The following is a 16,741-nucleotide window of genomic DNA, read 5'->3' as shown; positions in this document are numbered from 1 at the left end:
AAATGTCATAGAAGCTTGTTTGCAAGTTCTTTTGAACAAAAACAAGAAGGGCACTGCTATATAGCCCGAAGGAATTTGTCCCGAGCACCTCACGAAGCATACGTGGTGAATAGTGGAAGGGTGTGAAATCCGGATTTTGTGGAATAAAGGAGTTGTGGTGGATATATTTGTGGCGAAAATAAATGCCAAGTCCCCTCGTGGAATGCTCGGGATGAAAAATTCGGGAAGTTAAGCATTATCTAAACAAGAATGTGTCTTTATGTGTGTGTCTTTGTTTTCGTGAAACTTCAATGGAGCTACCCTATTTTATTTTTTATTTTGGTAGTGTAATGGAGCTACCCTATGTCCCTATTTTATCTTACATGTTTGCAAAGAAAGATATTATATTACATCAGTTCTAAATTATAAGTATGTTAGTTTGACTATTTAACACATATTAAGAAATTTTAATTAATGTTATATGAAGAAAAAAAATGATGAGTTATTGTACAAAATTACCTCTCATTAATGGTATGAGAAAAATAAATTAAAAAATTTAAAGAAGTTAGAGTAATAAATAACTAAAGGTATAATATGAAAAATAACATGAATGTTTCATTGATATTGTAAAATGACTTATAATTTAGAACAATTTTGTTTCTCAAAGTGACTTGTAATTTTAGATGGAGAGAGTGATAAATGAAATAAACTTAAGTAGTAATTCTTATTAATCATTGACCTATTTACATTATCATAAATGCGTAATAAAAAATAAACTAAATTAAAATTTGAAAAAAAAATTGTCAATTTTTTTAACAATTATGAGTGTCCTCACTCCGTTTCAAAATACATGTCGCATTTCTACGATATGTACTTTTCACATAATTTACTTTGACCATATTTTTTTAACTAACATATAAATACAAATATTAGCATGCAAAAATTTGTTCTGTTCGATTTGTCTCGATAAATATTTTCAAAATATTAAATTTTTATAATTTTTTACCACAAACATTTAAAGATGTTACGGTCGATGTTGTGTATTAACTTGTGCGAGAAGTAGTTGACTACTACATGTATTTCGAAATACATAAGTAGTTATTATGAAAGAGATGTATTAAGATAATGGAAATGCTAACACATCATTAGAGTACTTGGTAGTTAGTGTACTAAAAATATAAATTAGTATTAAAAATTGTGCATTTCATTTTTCAAAGAGTTAAACCCTCCGGTCACTATTATAAGTAAAAGTTGATTTTTTAGGTTCATTCAATAAATAATGTATGTGACCTATATATAGATTACATACATAATTTATTGAATGAATCTAAAAATTGAACTTTTGCTTATAATAATGACCGAAGGAGCTGTTTACAAGACATGCTACTTGTGTTTTGTCAAGAAAAGACATACTACTTGTATGTTCTTTAACATGTGTTCTTGGAGATTGGCTTCCAAGTTCCAAACAATTTAAGAATGCCTTAAATGCAAGCTTCTCAATAAATTTGGTATGCATGGAAACAAATAGGAAAGTTACACGCAATTCACTATTCCGACACTTACGCAAAAAACAAACAACCAGCCCAATTTGTCTTTTTTCACAAAATAAAAAAACAAAAAAGCAGTGACACTGTCCTAATCATGAAGGAAACTTCTCCTTTTCACTATTCCTACTCTAAACACAACATCATTAATAACAACATGCAACGAATCAATTAAAATGACATGCCAAAAACAAAAAACAACACAAGAGAGATATCAAATTTCTCACTAAATCTTCTTTGGTTTAGTTATGGCTTCCAACCAAGAACCAAAATTTCCTTTGAGACTTTTGGTTGACAAAGAAAAAAACCGTGTAGTTGTAGCTGAATCAAAGAGTGATTTAATAGACATTTTGTTTAGTTTTCTCACACTTCCATTAGGAACTATCATTAGGCTAGTTGCCAAGAATCAACATGATCATATTCATGAAATTAATGATCAACCTGAAGAGATACTTGGTTGCATCAACAATCTTTACAAGAGTGTAGAAAATTTAAATGATGGTGTTTTTTGGAACAATATTTGCAAGACAATGTTGCTTTATCCGCGCAACCCTTGTGAGATTCTATGTAAGAAGTTGAGGTTGAATTTAGATGAATCAGAGTCCATAAAGTACTTTATGTGTGGAAAATGTTGTAGAGGGAGTGATTTGTTTTTGAGTACTTTTGTTGGGGCAAGTTGTTGTTCTTGTGGGAAATTGATGGACAAAGAAATGAAGTTGCATGGAGATTTTGGTGAAGAGAGTTATAATTTTGATGATGGTGTTTTTGTTAAGAAAGGAAGTTTGTATTTGATTTTTGATGATTTGAAAGTGTTGCAAAACTCTCCTGGTAATTCAGTTCAGCAACTCATTCAACTTGGATACAAAAACTTTCACAAGTTGACACAAGTGTCCTTGAATGTTGGATTGAAAGAGGTAATATCACTTCTATAAATTTTTAATATATTTTTAGGAAAATGTTTGGTGAACACCCGAACACCACTAGCCGCCTTGAGAGGGAAAAAAATAGAGAGAGTGATGTGATTAAAAGATAGAGAGAGCGAAAATGTTTGGCTTATATATAGTTTTGGTCTTTCTATTTTGTTACATTTATGATTGTGATCTTTATTTTTAAATTCATGAATTTGACCAGTTAGTTTACAAAATATCAGATGTTTTCTCCACCTATGTATTTAGTGTCAATTTTTCATGGTATTTATATGGTAATTAAATTGGTAACATGAATATGAGTTATAAAATAAGAATACAATGTTTTACATCAATTTTTTTTTCTTTATATAGATTAATGCATATTTTTATGAAATGAAAGTTTTTTTTTAAAAAAAAATCCATGTAGAAATATCACGTCATCATTAATTAAGTTGGCACGTAAACATCCCACTTGTCACATCATCAAAATTCTAATTTAAATGTGAGGAAATTATAGTCATTTTAAAAACTGACTTAAAAAATCGTGGATTTGGAAAAAGCAGATGGACCAAAGTCACGTATTAGACAAAATAGAGAGGGACGGAGTTCAGTCCCATAAGTGTAGCTCAATTGATAGCTACCAAGGATATTATGTGTAGAAGTTGGAGTTCGAACCCCGAATTCTCCACTTTTCTACACATAATGTGTGTGAATTTAGTCATTAGACTACTTGACCAACCAAGAGAGACTAAAACTGCATTTAAACAAAAAATAATGGGTAAATACAGACTTTGGTCCCTTAACTTATTTTTGCGTTTCATTTTGGTCCCTTAACTTTAAACTGTCTCAATTTGGTCCCATAAGTAATTCTCCGTTTACCAAAATGGTCCCTTCCGTTAGATTTAAAAAAAAACGTTAACTTTGGTCCCACTTGTATTTTCTATTATTGAAAAATAATTTGAAATTATTAAAAACATGAAGAAAAAAAAAATCATCATGTTCATCAATCTCTGCATATTTTCCCTCTTCATCATCATCAAAGCCAATTATCACAATTCAATCCCAATTAAATAAAAGTGAATTCTGTCCAAGATTAGAATCTCAATTTGATTAAAAAGGGACAGAACCAACAACTGAATTTTCACGTTCATCGCATTCTCAAACCTCTAACCAGATTCAAAACCTCAACACTGTTACAAATCAAACATCATAGAGGCGTGCAACCACAACAACATCCAAACCGCCGTGATATCAAAACCACAGCCGCTGTTACACTGGCCAAACCGTCGTAACCCATCAGACCATCACAACCAGTATCGAAAATCCATTGCAACCAAACAGCACCCAATACACTACACATCTCAAAAATTGATCCAAAAATCCAAAAAAGGTTCAAGGTCGTGGTTCAAGGTCCCTCTCTTCTCTTCTTTTCTCTCTTCTCTTCTCTTCTCTTCTCTTCATAAACACAGATCTGTGCAGAAGGAACTGGCAGCTGACAGTGATGGATCTGTCGTGGTTCAAGGTCGCGCGCGGTGGCAACAGTGGGTTTAACAGCGGCAATAGGTTGAACGGCGGCGACATGAACGACGGCGACATGAACGGCGACGATGGGTTTTTTTAGCTGCGTTGACACTTTTCCCCTTCCTGCTTCATGAATGACATGCTTTTCATGCGGTTTTTGGATTACGTTTTTTTAGTTTGAGAACAGATGGAGATGATGATGAGAATGGATGGATTTTGGTTTGATTTGAGAAGAGATGAATCTGAATTTGTTTGGATTTCTTGTTGTTTGTTGTTGAACCTGTGTTGATTGTTGTTGTTGAACCTCAGAAGAGAGGAAGCAGAGATGATGAAGAGGGAAAATAAGAAGAGATGATGAAGAGGGAAAATAAGCAAAGATTGATGAACATGATGAAACTTTTTTTTTTCTTCATGTTTTTAATAATTTAAAATTATTTTTCAATAATAGAAAAGTACAAGTGGGACCAAAGTTAACGTTTTTTTTAAAAAAACTGACGGAAGGGACCATTTTGGTAAACGGAGAGTTACTTATGGGACTAAATTGAGACAGTTTAAAGTTAAGGGACCAAAATGAAACGCAAAAATAAGTTAAGGGACCAAAGTCTGTATTTACCCAAAAATAATAATTTAGACATGGATTTCTGATTAATGTTTGTAAGACGAGCTTTATAATATATATACTTCCTTAAGTTCTTTAATTAATTTTTAAACATGTGTATGGGAGATATGTGAAACAAGTGTTAGAATGTAATATAAAAATTTCTTAATTTAACAATATGTTTGTGCCTATTTTAACATTCCAGATTTTGGACTTGCTAAAGCAATCATTAATCTCCAAGTCTCCTCTCACTGATATATTTTTGGCCAATGAAGAATTTAAAATGATGTCAACATTCTCGCCAAGACATGGACCAAAATTTGAAAAATGGACTAATATAAAACTTAAGGTAATGGTGAGAAAATCAAAGAAGAAGATACTATATGCTGAAGCTGAGGGAGAATTTGTTGATTTTCTATTAAGTTTCCTCACAACACCAATTGGATCTATTCTAGGACAATTGAATGACAATTTTTCTCTAGGATGTGTGGAAAATTTGCACAAAAGTGTGAAAGAATTCAATCCTTCATGGTTCATAAGGCCTTTAGGTAACCCCTTACCAAATCCAAAGGTGGCTCCTCAATTTGGTTGCATGAAGCAACCACTAATAAATCTTTGTGAAGAAAAAGCTCCTACTTATTGGTATGGTAATGGTGTGATTAAAAATCATATTTGTTATTCCAATGTGAATGGAGTGATATCAAAGCAAAAAAGTCTTGTAAAAAATCCAGAAGCAATGAAACTTTTTGATCCAAGATCACCTTATGGCACAATTGAATCTGCTTTGGGATTTGTGAAGAGGCCATCACTATTTATTGTGTGGGATGATTTGCATGTGACACCATTTGCAAATACTTCAAGCATATCATTTTTGCACAAGATGAATGTACCATTGGATGATTTGGAGGAGCATATAGTGAGCATTGGAGAAACAGAGGTAACAATCATTATTAATTAATTAATTTATCTTGTCCTTGCAAATCTTGATACTTGGATATTTAATGGTTATCTTGTTTTCAACTCAAAACATGCATTTTTTTACTTCCTTAACCGGTGTCCCTGAGACATTGGTTAGCTTAACCCAAAAATAATTGACAAGAAAATAGATATTAAGGTAGACATGTATAAAATAGTTAAAAGTTTATTATATATATATGGTTTACTCATAATAATCATTGATATATTATAAAACTAGGTGGAATTTTCTATACACATCCTTTAAAACTAGGATCAAGTAATGATTTTAATTATCTCTATATTGTCAGGCACTGAACTTGTTGGGAGCTTCTTTGATTTCTTCCAAAGAGGCTTTGACAGAAGGCTTATTCTACCTCCTTAAGAATCCAAAGGAAGAAGTTACAGCTTGAATTCATCAGTTTGTGAACTCTGAATGTTTTTAGTGCTAGAAAATAATGTATTTCTTCTAGACTTATATTTGTATCTTGAATTTGATTCATAATGAGGCATTTCAGTTTATTGTGTCATTTTATTTGAACATGATAAGGTTGCATCTAGTGGTCCTTCACTCCAATTGACATATTCATATAAATATTGTGGTCCAAGTGTGGTCCATTGATATGGTATTGTACTGCGATTTCTATGCTAGTGTAGTTCCTATGCTTTTATTGGTTTTTGCCCTATTGATATGGTATCTATACCCCACATGGTCCATGTTTGTGTGTCTCTATTATATACTATGTTATATGAGATGAATGAAAGTGGTGAGATGGACAATGATGTTATTCAACAACATGAATTTGTAGAGGTCATTATATAACCTCCTCCTCAAAAGCAATGTTGATGTAAGTGATGCATGAAGATTCTCTTATCAATAAAAGGAACTTAGATACCCTTTTAGCTTTGCTAGTGAAGAAAATTAATCAAGAAGAGTTATATTTCCACAATTAATTAAGAAGCTCAATTTGGAAAAGTTTGGTTAGCAGTAGGGATTAATTTTACAATTTTGATTGAATTTTAAAAAGTTGTTAAATACTATAGACTATACTCCATCCGGCCTCAAATGTAAGAAATAAAAAAATAAAATTGATGGTCTCAAATATTAGAAAAAGTATAGTAAAATGAACCTATTAAATGTCACTATTCCAAGTTTATCCTCATTAAAACTACTTCATTAATGTCTTTACTACTTCAAGACAAGGGTAAAATTAGGAAAATAGTACTATTTTTTTATAATGACTTAAATGTGGTCAATCCACTTTCTTAATATGTGTGCATTTTTTTTTCTTACATTTGAGAAGGAGTACTTGGTAGTAATCCTTCTCTCCCACATTATATATCATTCTAGTTTATCCTCATTACATTTTTTTTTTGTTTTTTAAAAAGGTCCTTGCAAAATATTTTGTTTTTGAAAATAGTCTCTCCGGGGACTATTTTTAAAAACAAAAAATTTTGCAGGGACCAAAAACAATTTTTTTTTACAGGGATTAAAACCAAAACGAAACATATTTGCAGGGACTAAAACCTTATTTTAGCCTAATTAGATATAATCAATGTATGTCTATTCCCAAAATACTATATTTACAATGATTTAAACTAATAAAAGAATGAGTGTTAGATAATGTTAAAAAGAAATTGTTGCTAACCCTACTCTTAAAAGATTCCCTGAAAGAAAGAGTAATTTTTTTTTTTTTTTATGAATTGTAAAAAAAAAAAAGTAATATTAAAACGTTATCCTCAAGTCTCAAATGCACGAAGATGCTCTATTATTATGTCCCCCACTCACTTTATAAAGTTGGAAAAATTGGATACTCACAGAGTTCAATAATTTCCCGCAAATCTCAAACAAACAAAACAACCCAGCAATCAACCTTCTTCAACACCCCACACACAATGGCAGCTACAGATCTACAATTACCCGACGAATGTTGGGAATTTATCTTCAAATTAGTCATCATCACCACCACCGACGACGAAGACAACCACCGCTACTTAGAATCTCTCTCCCTTGTCTCGAAACAGTTTCTTTCCATCACCAATCGTCTTCGATTCTCTCTCACTATCTGTCCTCCAACTCTCCCTTCCCTCCCTCACCTCTTCAACAGGTTCCCCAACCTCACTTCTCTTGACTTCACGCGCTTCACGCGCTGCTTATCCCAAAAAAGTGACCTGGACGCACTTCTCTGTCAAATCTCCACTTTCCCATTAAATCACATCAAATCAATCAATCTGTCAAACCAATCTACTATTCCTTCAAATGGGTTGCGAGCTTTGTCTGAAAAGTGTTCATCTTTGACCTCTCTCACGTGTTCCAACATTGATTATATCAGTATCCCTGACATAGTTCTTATCTCTGATTGTTTTCCTTTACTCGAAGAACTTGATCTTAGTTACCCTGAAAATGTTGATCTTATAGTAAATGCTCTGTTTTTTGAACTTCCTGAACGGAAGCTTCGCAAGGTTAATCTCTCTGGTCATTATTATATAAACGACTCAATTCTTTTGAAAATGTGTAAAAGTTGTGAGTTTCTAGAAGAGATTGTTATGTTGAAATGCTCATTCATAACTCATTATGGGGTTGCTTCTGCTATTCGCGAGAGGCCGGGTTTGAAGTCTCTTTCTTTTAGTAAATTGAGGTTATTTGGTATTGGCAATCACAATATTTTTTGTGACTCGTTGGTGAGATTGAAGGGCTTAACTTGTCTTGATTTGTCGTATTCATATGTCTCGGATCGATTGCTTTCATCTATTGCAGAGAAAGGTTTTCCTTTAAGGAAGCTTGTGCTTCAAGGCTGCATTGGCTATGCCTATGTTGGACTCTTTAACTTATTGTCTAATTGTCAGTATTTTCAATATTTGGATCTTCAAAGTGCTGATTTTCTGAATGATTCAAATGTCCTTGAGTTGTCGCGGTTTCTTGCAGATTTGGTGTCTATAAATATTAGTAAATGTGATAGCCTCACAAATTTAGCCTTGTTTGCACTCCTTAGGAACTGTGATAAACTTAGTGAGGTCATAATGGAATACACATGTATTGGGAAAAGGAGTGTAGAGAATTCTTATACCCCTACGAATTCTGTTGAGTACCCTCAATTAAAGTCTCTTCGTTTAGGTCACAATACATCGTTGAGGGATGATGACATCAATATGTTTGCTTCAGTTTGCCCTAATTTACAGCTCTTGGATTTGAACTCTTGCGAATACATATCTGATGAAGGTATTGGTCAAGTTTTAAGGAAATGTAGTAAGATTAGACATTTGAACTTATCCAACTGTTTAAGATTGAAGCTACTTAAAATAAACTTTGAAGTTTCCATGCTGGAGGTGTTGAACTTGTCACATTCTGGAATTGATGATAGATCACTTTACATGATCTCAATGAGTTGCTTTGGGCTACTGCAGCTTGATTTGGGACGTTGTTATGATGTCACAAAGAAGGGGGTGATGCAAGTCGTAGAAAACTGCAAGCAATTGAGAGAGATTAATTTGCAGGATTGTCATAACGTGGTTCCTGATGTTGTTGACTTGATGGTATTTACAAGGCCATCGTTGAGAAAGATAACTTCTCCACCTGGTTTTTGTTGTAGTGACAGCAAGCGAAAACTCTTCTTGCGTCATGGATGCCTTGTTTGCTAGTATGTTGGAGGTGCTCTGCTGAAGTTTAAGCTTAGAATTGTAAGATGTTTATGTTGTATGAGTTACTTCTTGTAAATTTATTCTTTGAAAATGTCAACTTAGATTTGTTGTATTTGTTTATCACCCTGTGCATCATAATTGCAAAGTAATTGTGCATGGTAAGATTTTTATATAATGCACAATGTAATATAACCAATTAGGTGTTATACATCGTTTTAAGTTGTGACTTTCCCATGAATTATATCACCTGGACTTGATTCTTGTGTAACTTGCCATAGCACACTATTCTCTGTTGTTGCTTTTTTGAGTTTACCATAGGTCATATATTTACTTTTGATGGTATTTCTTTTTGAACATAGCTTATTAACATTAGCCAGATATTGTTCCTACTTTTCCCCTGTCAGAATATCACCTTGGTGCATAGATCTTATTATGTATGCAGGATTAGAAGCAAGGTAATCGAAATAGGATTGGCCATTGTATTGTGATGCTCACCGGTTGAAGGTTCAAAAGTCGGATTGGGGTCAAGCCAAAACCTCGTTTTTGCGTTGTTTTTTCAATAAAAAAAAAAAAGGTGTCCAAAACAGTCGCGTTTCATATTTTTAAATTTATTAAAAAATGCAGTCTAACTGCTAGAACCGGTCCAACCGCCAGTTTCCACCGCTTTACTCGGTTTTACGGTTTTCTTACCGGTTATATGGTAGGCTAGTGTTTAGGGTCTTCCGGACAGGAGACAGGTATGGCTCCTGGTCTAACCGGCGGTCTGTCGGGTTTCGGTTACCTATACCTTGATTAGAAGTTAGGTTGCATGCTTCATTAGTGGAAGTCCCTGGTTAATCATACAGGCAAAAGCAGGGTGCAAAATAAAATTGATGGTTTACCAATGTATATGCCTGATTGTTTGCCATTTATTATTCATTGCGCAGAGTGTTTCATGGAAAATCATCTTTTCTTCTGATGCCTACATGTTTGATGAAAATAAGGCAAGCCATCTTTGAGAAATCTTCTATTTCTTATTTGTGCTTGTTGTGAAATTATGTTTTGTTTGATATTCATTCTAGAAAGTTATTGAGTAACTATTGTGTCTTTTTTGCTTTGATTTGAGTAGTATTGAATACACAAATGATAAAATGTAGTAGCAGCCTTTAGTAGTGTTGAATGGACATTAGTTAAAAGGTATTAGAAAATCATCTTGTTTTGAATTTACATGTTAAACTTTTGAACTGATTCTATATGCAAAGACTGAATTCGCTGCTGTAATAGATTAAGGAATAATTCCTGTATTCCCGGGCTGTAATTAAGTATGGAATCGCAAAATGTTAACTGTTGATGGCTGGGATCTAGTGAGAGAAACTTGCAGTGGTGTTGTTGGGATTTTTTATGATTGTGTTAGAGAAGGAGAATACATGAAGAAGGCTTTTTATGGATCAATGGTTGGGGTCTAGTTAGAGAAACTTGCATTGGTGCTGTTCGGAACAAAGGTTGCAAACTACCCTCCTTGTCCATATCCATAGCTGGTATTGGACAGTCTTGTCTTTGTGGTCATACGAATGCATATGAGATCATCCTTTCCGAGTTCTCTTTCAAGATGACAATGTGTTTTGTTTTAGAACTTATTTTGTTTTGTTTTATTCGTCTGTGTTGCCCAGCTGAGCTTATATTATTGGTCATGATCTATGACAGATGGTTCTTGTAGTTCTCTTTTGTTATCTCTGTATCCCATAAAACATAAATTGATGGACTCGATATAAAAATGCATTATATGTTTTTGTGGCGACATAAATTGATGGACTCGATATAAAAATGCATTATATGTTTTTGTGGCGAGAAAAAAGCATTACTTTTATGTGCATGACTCTGGATGAATTTTGTCTCCTTAGTGTTATTTCTATTTATATTCTGATTAATCTTTGTTGTTGTTGGGTTATTATGCTTTTGGCGACATTATTCATGATTATCGGGGCCTCTCAGTTATGCTATTTTCGTAAGCCAGTGGTGATGTTTAAGTATGCTGTTGATCTTAAGTCAGTGCAATCTTGTTTGTATTATTATAGTCTGTTAGAGTCACTTTGGAGGTTTTTTCATAATCTGTTCTATAAACTGAATGGAAATTTATGACTCATTTGACATGAAAGCAGGGATTCAAAATCCATTGGAAGTAATTTGAAGGACCTAAAGGGAGTTAAAGATGTAAATGCAACTTTTGTGTTTGATGATCATAGATTAATTTTGGAGCAATTATAGCAAGCCTATTTGACAGTACTTAAGTGAAATTTTGAACTGTTTGAACTGAAAATTGGGAGCTATAGGTATTTAATCTTATAACTTAAGTGATGGTGTTTTGTGGAACAATATTTGCAAGACAGTTTTGCTCTCTTCCTGCAACCCTTGTGAGTCACTTTGCAAGAAATTGAAGTTGAAGCTGGACGATTCAGAGCTCATGAGGCACTTCATGTGTGAAAGCTGCAGTAGAGGGAGTGATTGGTGTTTGAGTACTTTTGTCGTCGGTATTAGTTGTTCTTGTGGGAAATTGATGGACTGAGAAATGAAGCTACATGGAGATTTTAGTGAAAAGACTTGTGATTTAGATGGTGTTTCTGTTAAGACGGGGACTTTGCATTTGATTTTTTATGATTTGAAAATGTTGCAAAACTCTCCAGGTTATTCTGTTTAGCAACTCATACGACTCGGACACAAAAACTTTAACAAGTTGACACAAGTGTCCTTGAATGTTAGCTTGAAAGAGGTAATATTTCTTCTATAAGTTTTTATTCAATTTTTTTACGGCGAAGTTTGTTTATGATAGGTGACAGTGTAATATTAATCATCTCTATATACTGTCAGGCACTGAATCTGTTGGGAGCTTCTTTGACTTCTTCCAAAGAAGCTTTGACAGAAGGCAAAGGAAGAAGACTAATATATAGAAGCTAAGTAGGTTGATTTCAGAAATATGTTCCAATTTCCATGCTTTAAACATGATCATTGATCTGTTTGTTAATTCTGTTGTATTAAGCACTAGAGAGGTCAATGTATATTTTTTTTTATATTTGCATAATTTGTATTTTGCTTTCATTGATAAAATATGAGGAAGTTTTGTTTATTATGTCGTTTTATTTAAATGCGATTTTAAGAATGAATTAAATGTGATTGCCGTATTACATGAGTACACGATGAGCAGGAGGGGAAGAGAGGGCTTACTTTTCTTTTTTAAATTACGGACATTATAAAATGATTTTTAGAAAATTGAATTAACAACATGATAAATGATCATATTATAGTTCAAAAATATTTATTTATTTTAAAAAAAAATATTTTACATTGTTCATAATTTAAAAAATAAAAGTGAACCCTCCCCTTCCTTCCCTTCCGAAACCCTCAATCCAAACACACTCTAATAAAAATTATTCACGAAAGGCAACACTTCAATTAAAAATATTAATGTAAATATCCTGTTCTTTAAATTTTTTTAATTGTCAAATATATTTCAAAATATAGACTTAGCCTTCAAAATTGGTCCTCTCCAAAATCCAATTCAGTAAACAAAGCATTAGAGTAGGAACAACTGAAGTAAAGAGGGACTAGAGAGAATTTAGAGAATGAAATTTGAGATTCAACTTTTTCTGTTTTTCATTGATGATATCTTAACTATATATCCCTAGTTAGTTTCCTACAATCATGGATCAGCTGCCACTCATTATAGATATATAGAGCATAAACTGTTACATGAACGGAATAAAATAAATAAAATACAATTAAATAGCAACAAAACTAAATAATGCTATAAGAAAGGAAACTTATGGTATCAAATCATATTGGTCAATTCAATTGAAGGTAGAGAGAATTGGCTCCAATATAGGTCAGTTGGCTCATCATCTTTTTCATCCCTAATCACTTTTTTTCAACTACCACCCAAATATTATTTACATTGTTTTTGTCGTTGTTCTTTTGTCATGGCTTCCGTGCACAAATATGAAAGAAAACTACCATTGACACTTTTGGTAGACAAAGAAAAAAACCGTGTAGTTTTAGCTGAAACAAGTGGCGACATCGTTGATATTTTGTTTGGTTTTCTCACACTTCCATTAGGAACCATCATTAGGATTGTGTCTAAGAATCAACATGATGATGAACCATCACAACAAGAAACAATTGGTTGCATAAAAAATCTTTACAAGAGTGTGGAAAATTTCAGTGATAGGTTTTTTCGTCATAGTGAATGCAAGGCAATGTTGCTTTATCCACACAACAATTGTGAGTCCCTTTGCCAGAACCTGAAGTTGAATGTGGATGATTCAAAACCCACAAAGTACTTCACTTGTAAGATCTGCGGGGAGGGTGTGTTTAGTATTTATTCTTCTGGGGTGATTTGTTGTGAGAAATTTATGGTTCACGTAGAGAATGTGCATCATAGAGGTTTTGGTGGAAATGAAGCTGGTTTTGTTAAGAAGGGAACTTTGTATTTAATTTTTGATGATTTAAAAGTGCTTCAAAGCTTTCCTGGGAACACTCTTCAGCAACTCCAACAACTTGGTTACAAAAACATCAACCAGCTGATAGAAATGCATGTCACTGTTGGTTTGAAAGAGGTACTATGTCTTATAATTTTAATTAATTTTACTTGGCAAAGTTTATCTTTGAAATAGATATGCATGGTGGATTTATTCAAATTGGTATTTTGTGAAAGAAAACAAGTTTTGAAATGTAAAAGTATTTGAAACTTTTAGGAAATTGCAACATTTCTTAATTGCAATTGTGGACCGCAACCTAAAGGGTTTTTGCAATCCCCGCAATGGTATTATAAAAGCTGCGTTAATTGTATTCGCTTGCATTTTGACGGCAACTGCAATTGCCGGTGGAACATAAATGGTTTTTGAAATCTATGCATGCAATGGCATTGCAACAATTGCGGCTGCATCAATTGTATTTGCCTATATTTTGATCGCAACCGCAATTGTGTCCCAAAACCTAAAAGATTTTTGAAATATCTGCAATGACATTACAATCACAATTGCGAGTGCATCAAGTGTATTTTCCTTCATATTAACCACAATCGTGATTGTATTTTAATCGCAACATTTAGTAACATGAGACCATAGGCAAAACAAGAGTAATTAACTTATTGTGCAAGAGAAATGTAACTTGGTGAAGCTCAATATTATTGACATTATGTCTCCAAGTCTACAGCTACATCCATATTTATCGATTTATAAGTGTTTGAAGATGTATTTAGAAGTACAGTACAAGAGTGAATGAAACGGACCACTCTCTAACATTCATTCTCGTATTTGATGAAATTAATGTAGTTCTCACACTTAGGAAATAGATCCCACAAAAGTGGTAAGACATATATTGATTTCATTCAATAAGAAAGTGAATGTCGGAGTGTTAAAAAAGAGTGTTCTTATAATAGTGACCGAATAAAGTATTATAAAAGTTTCTAGAATACAACTTTATCTCGACATTATTAGCAGAATCTAACAATATGCATCTATTTCGACAAATATGATTATATGATAACCTTTCTTTTGCACCTTAATTAACTTCTGAAATTTTATAACAATTCTTATTTATTTTTCTTTTTTATTTTTAGATTTTGGACTTGCTAAAAAAAGCATTAACCTCCAAGTCTCCTCTGAGTGATGTATTCTTGGCAAATGGAGAATTTGACCTATTGCACCCTTTCTCCTTAAGAACTCCACATTATTATGATGCTGCTACTGCTACTACTATTATGAACCTTAAGGTAACTATAAGTAAATCAAAGAAGAAGATACTATATGCTGAAGCTGAGAGAGATTTTGTTAATTTTCTATTCAGTTTCCTCACAACTCCTGTTGGATCAGTTCTAGAGCAATTGAATGGCATTTTTTCTTTTGGATGTATGAATAACTTGCACAAAAGTGTGAAAGAACTCAATCCTTCATGTTTCATAAGGCCTTTAAAAGACATGAATCTTTTTGAGGCAAAATCTCCATATGGAAAAATAGAATCTACTCTAGGCATTGTGAAGAGGCCATCACAATTTGTTGTGTGGGATAATCTTCAAGTGACACCATTGGATGATAATATTTCTAGCATTGCATTTTTGCAAAAGCTCAATATACCATTGGATGATTTGGAGCAGCATGTGGTGAGCATTAGAGAGACACAGGTAACCATACCTCTCCGCTAAATTTATCTTGTGCTGCGAATTTTGATACTTAAAAATGAGCAAAGATCGTCTCCATTTTTTAAAATAAATGTACACCTCCATTACTATGATTTTGATTTTTTGAGTTATAAACATCTAACTAATGTCACTGTTTTCAGAAAGGGTAAAGTACCCTCTCCATTCCTCAAAACAAATTGAGATATCAATGACTAAAAATTTAGGACATAAGTGCATGACATATTTCACCACTTTTAAATGTATGTGCATTTATATATCAAAGTTTTAGTTATTGGAATCTCCATATGTAGATGATTCAACTCTTTTAGAAATGTGTTTAAAAAAAAATCAAAAAACTCTTTTAGAAATGTGTGCTTTATATTGTTATACACAAAAAACTAAAGCAATGAACATCATTTTTTTTATATTTTTAGAAATGAAGAGGATCCTTAATTTTCAAAAAGTATGCTCCCAACTCTTTTATAATATATCAAGAAGTTGGTCCTTGGTGGACAAAAACTCATGTCACTAGGACAATCTTATATATGAAGTAATGATTTTCATTATGGTCAGGCACTATATTTGCTGGGAGCTTCTTTGACTTCTTCTGAAACTGCATTAACAGAAGCCTTGTTCCACCTGCTGAAGATCAAGCAATAGGAAGAAGCTAATATTAGCTTGAATTTTTCAATTTCTAGTTGGTGGCAATTTTTCTCTTCAATTTGGTATGAGGAAGACACTTGACACTATAGAATGGTGTTTCTTCTAAATGTTTTTACAAATTTTAGATTTTGTTCTACTTTTTGCAATTGGATTAAAGATTTAAAGTCATTCTTCATTCTCAATTATTAAGTTATCCTTCTCAATGATTATTCTACTGGTTTTATTTCATGCAAAATAGGGATTAGATAGCGTGATTATAGCAGTGACACTTCTAATCGAAGGCGTGTGGCAATATCATACATGTGTCAGTGGTCGACACAACTGACATACGATTACATTCAGTGTATTCTTTTCAAATTTTATTAGTATCGACGTATCAGTGTTTGTATCGTGTTCACTGTCCGTGCTTCATATAGATCCTCTATTTGTTTAGTTTTTTTTGTTTGATCAACAATTTTCTCAATAAACCGTCATGCTCAAATTGTGTTAGAAAATGTTATGTAGATTTTCAGTTTTTCACTAACCTGTCGTAATCTGAGCTACATTTCTAAGGTGTAATCCCCATTGGTTATTATGTTAATACTTCCATCCAACATGCGTATCCTTTATATGGTTATTGAGGAAAGTTTGCTTTTAGGTAATTGGGAGTGTATATATCCATTTTGGTTCATTCCATTTGCATTATCTGAACAGTTTTCAGATGTAACCACTTACCACATAGTTATTATTCTTTGATTCTTTGATGTAATTGCTACATGGTTTGTATTCTTTGATGTAATTGCTACAT

General features: G+C 32.9%; 3 protein-coding genes across 5 annotated transcripts; all 3 read left to right on the top strand.

Annotated features, from left to right (window-relative positions):
• The first annotated feature begins 1,656 nt into the window (after nucleotides 1-1,656).
• Nucleotides 1,657-6,218, top strand: LOC146926684 (uncharacterized). Its single transcript, XM_085700184.1, has 3 exons — nucleotides 1,657-2,437; nucleotides 4,756-5,487; nucleotides 5,816-6,218. The coding sequence occupies exons 1-3, from the start codon at nucleotides 1,772-1,774 to the stop codon at nucleotides 5,915-5,917; spliced, it is 1,500 nt and encodes a 499-aa protein (XP_085556310.1). The 5' UTR covers nucleotides 1,657-1,771; the 3' UTR covers nucleotides 5,918-6,218.
• Nucleotides 6,219-7,262: 1,044 nt separating this feature from the next.
• On the top strand, nucleotides 7,263-11,886 carry LOC146926683 (F-box/LRR-repeat protein 14-like). 3 transcript variants are annotated; one of them, XM_085700181.1, is made up of 2 exons: nucleotides 7,263-9,182; nucleotides 11,282-11,886. In XM_085700181.1, exon 1 carries the CDS (start codon nucleotides 7,266-7,268, stop codon nucleotides 9,141-9,143), a length of 1,878 nt encoding a protein of 625 aa, XP_085556307.1. In that variant the 5' UTR covers nucleotides 7,263-7,265; the 3' UTR covers nucleotides 9,144-9,182; nucleotides 11,282-11,886. The 3 variants fall into 3 exon arrangements, with proteins under 3 accessions (XP_085556307.1, XP_085556309.1, XP_085556308.1); XM_085700183.1 differs by lacking the exon at nucleotides 11,282-11,886 and adding an exon at nucleotides 10,407-10,911 and having other exon boundaries at nucleotides 7,287-9,182; XM_085700182.1 differs by lacking the exon at nucleotides 11,282-11,886 and adding an exon at nucleotides 10,070-10,194 and having other exon boundaries at nucleotides 7,287-9,182.
• A 563-nt stretch (nucleotides 11,887-12,449) lies between these two features.
• LOC146926682 (uncharacterized) lies at nucleotides 12,450-16,157 on the top strand. The gene is made up of 3 exons (XM_085700180.1): nucleotides 12,450-13,729; nucleotides 14,734-15,294; nucleotides 15,865-16,157. Exons 1-3 carry the CDS (start codon nucleotides 13,094-13,096, stop codon nucleotides 15,949-15,951), a joined length of 1,284 nt encoding a protein of 427 aa, XP_085556306.1. The 5' UTR covers nucleotides 12,450-13,093; the 3' UTR covers nucleotides 15,952-16,157.
• The last annotated feature ends 584 nt before the right edge of the window (nucleotides 16,158-16,741 follow it).

The sequence above is a fragment of the Medicago sativa genome, chromosome 4 (genome assembly GCF_051527215.1).
Source record: "Medicago sativa cultivar Bolivia chromosome 4, Bolivia_mono, whole genome shotgun sequence".
Lineage (NCBI taxonomy): Eukaryota > Viridiplantae > Streptophyta > Magnoliopsida > Fabales > Fabaceae > Medicago > Medicago sativa.
Note: the sequence above shows the minus strand (reverse complement) of the source record. Positions and strands in the feature narration are given on the sequence as shown.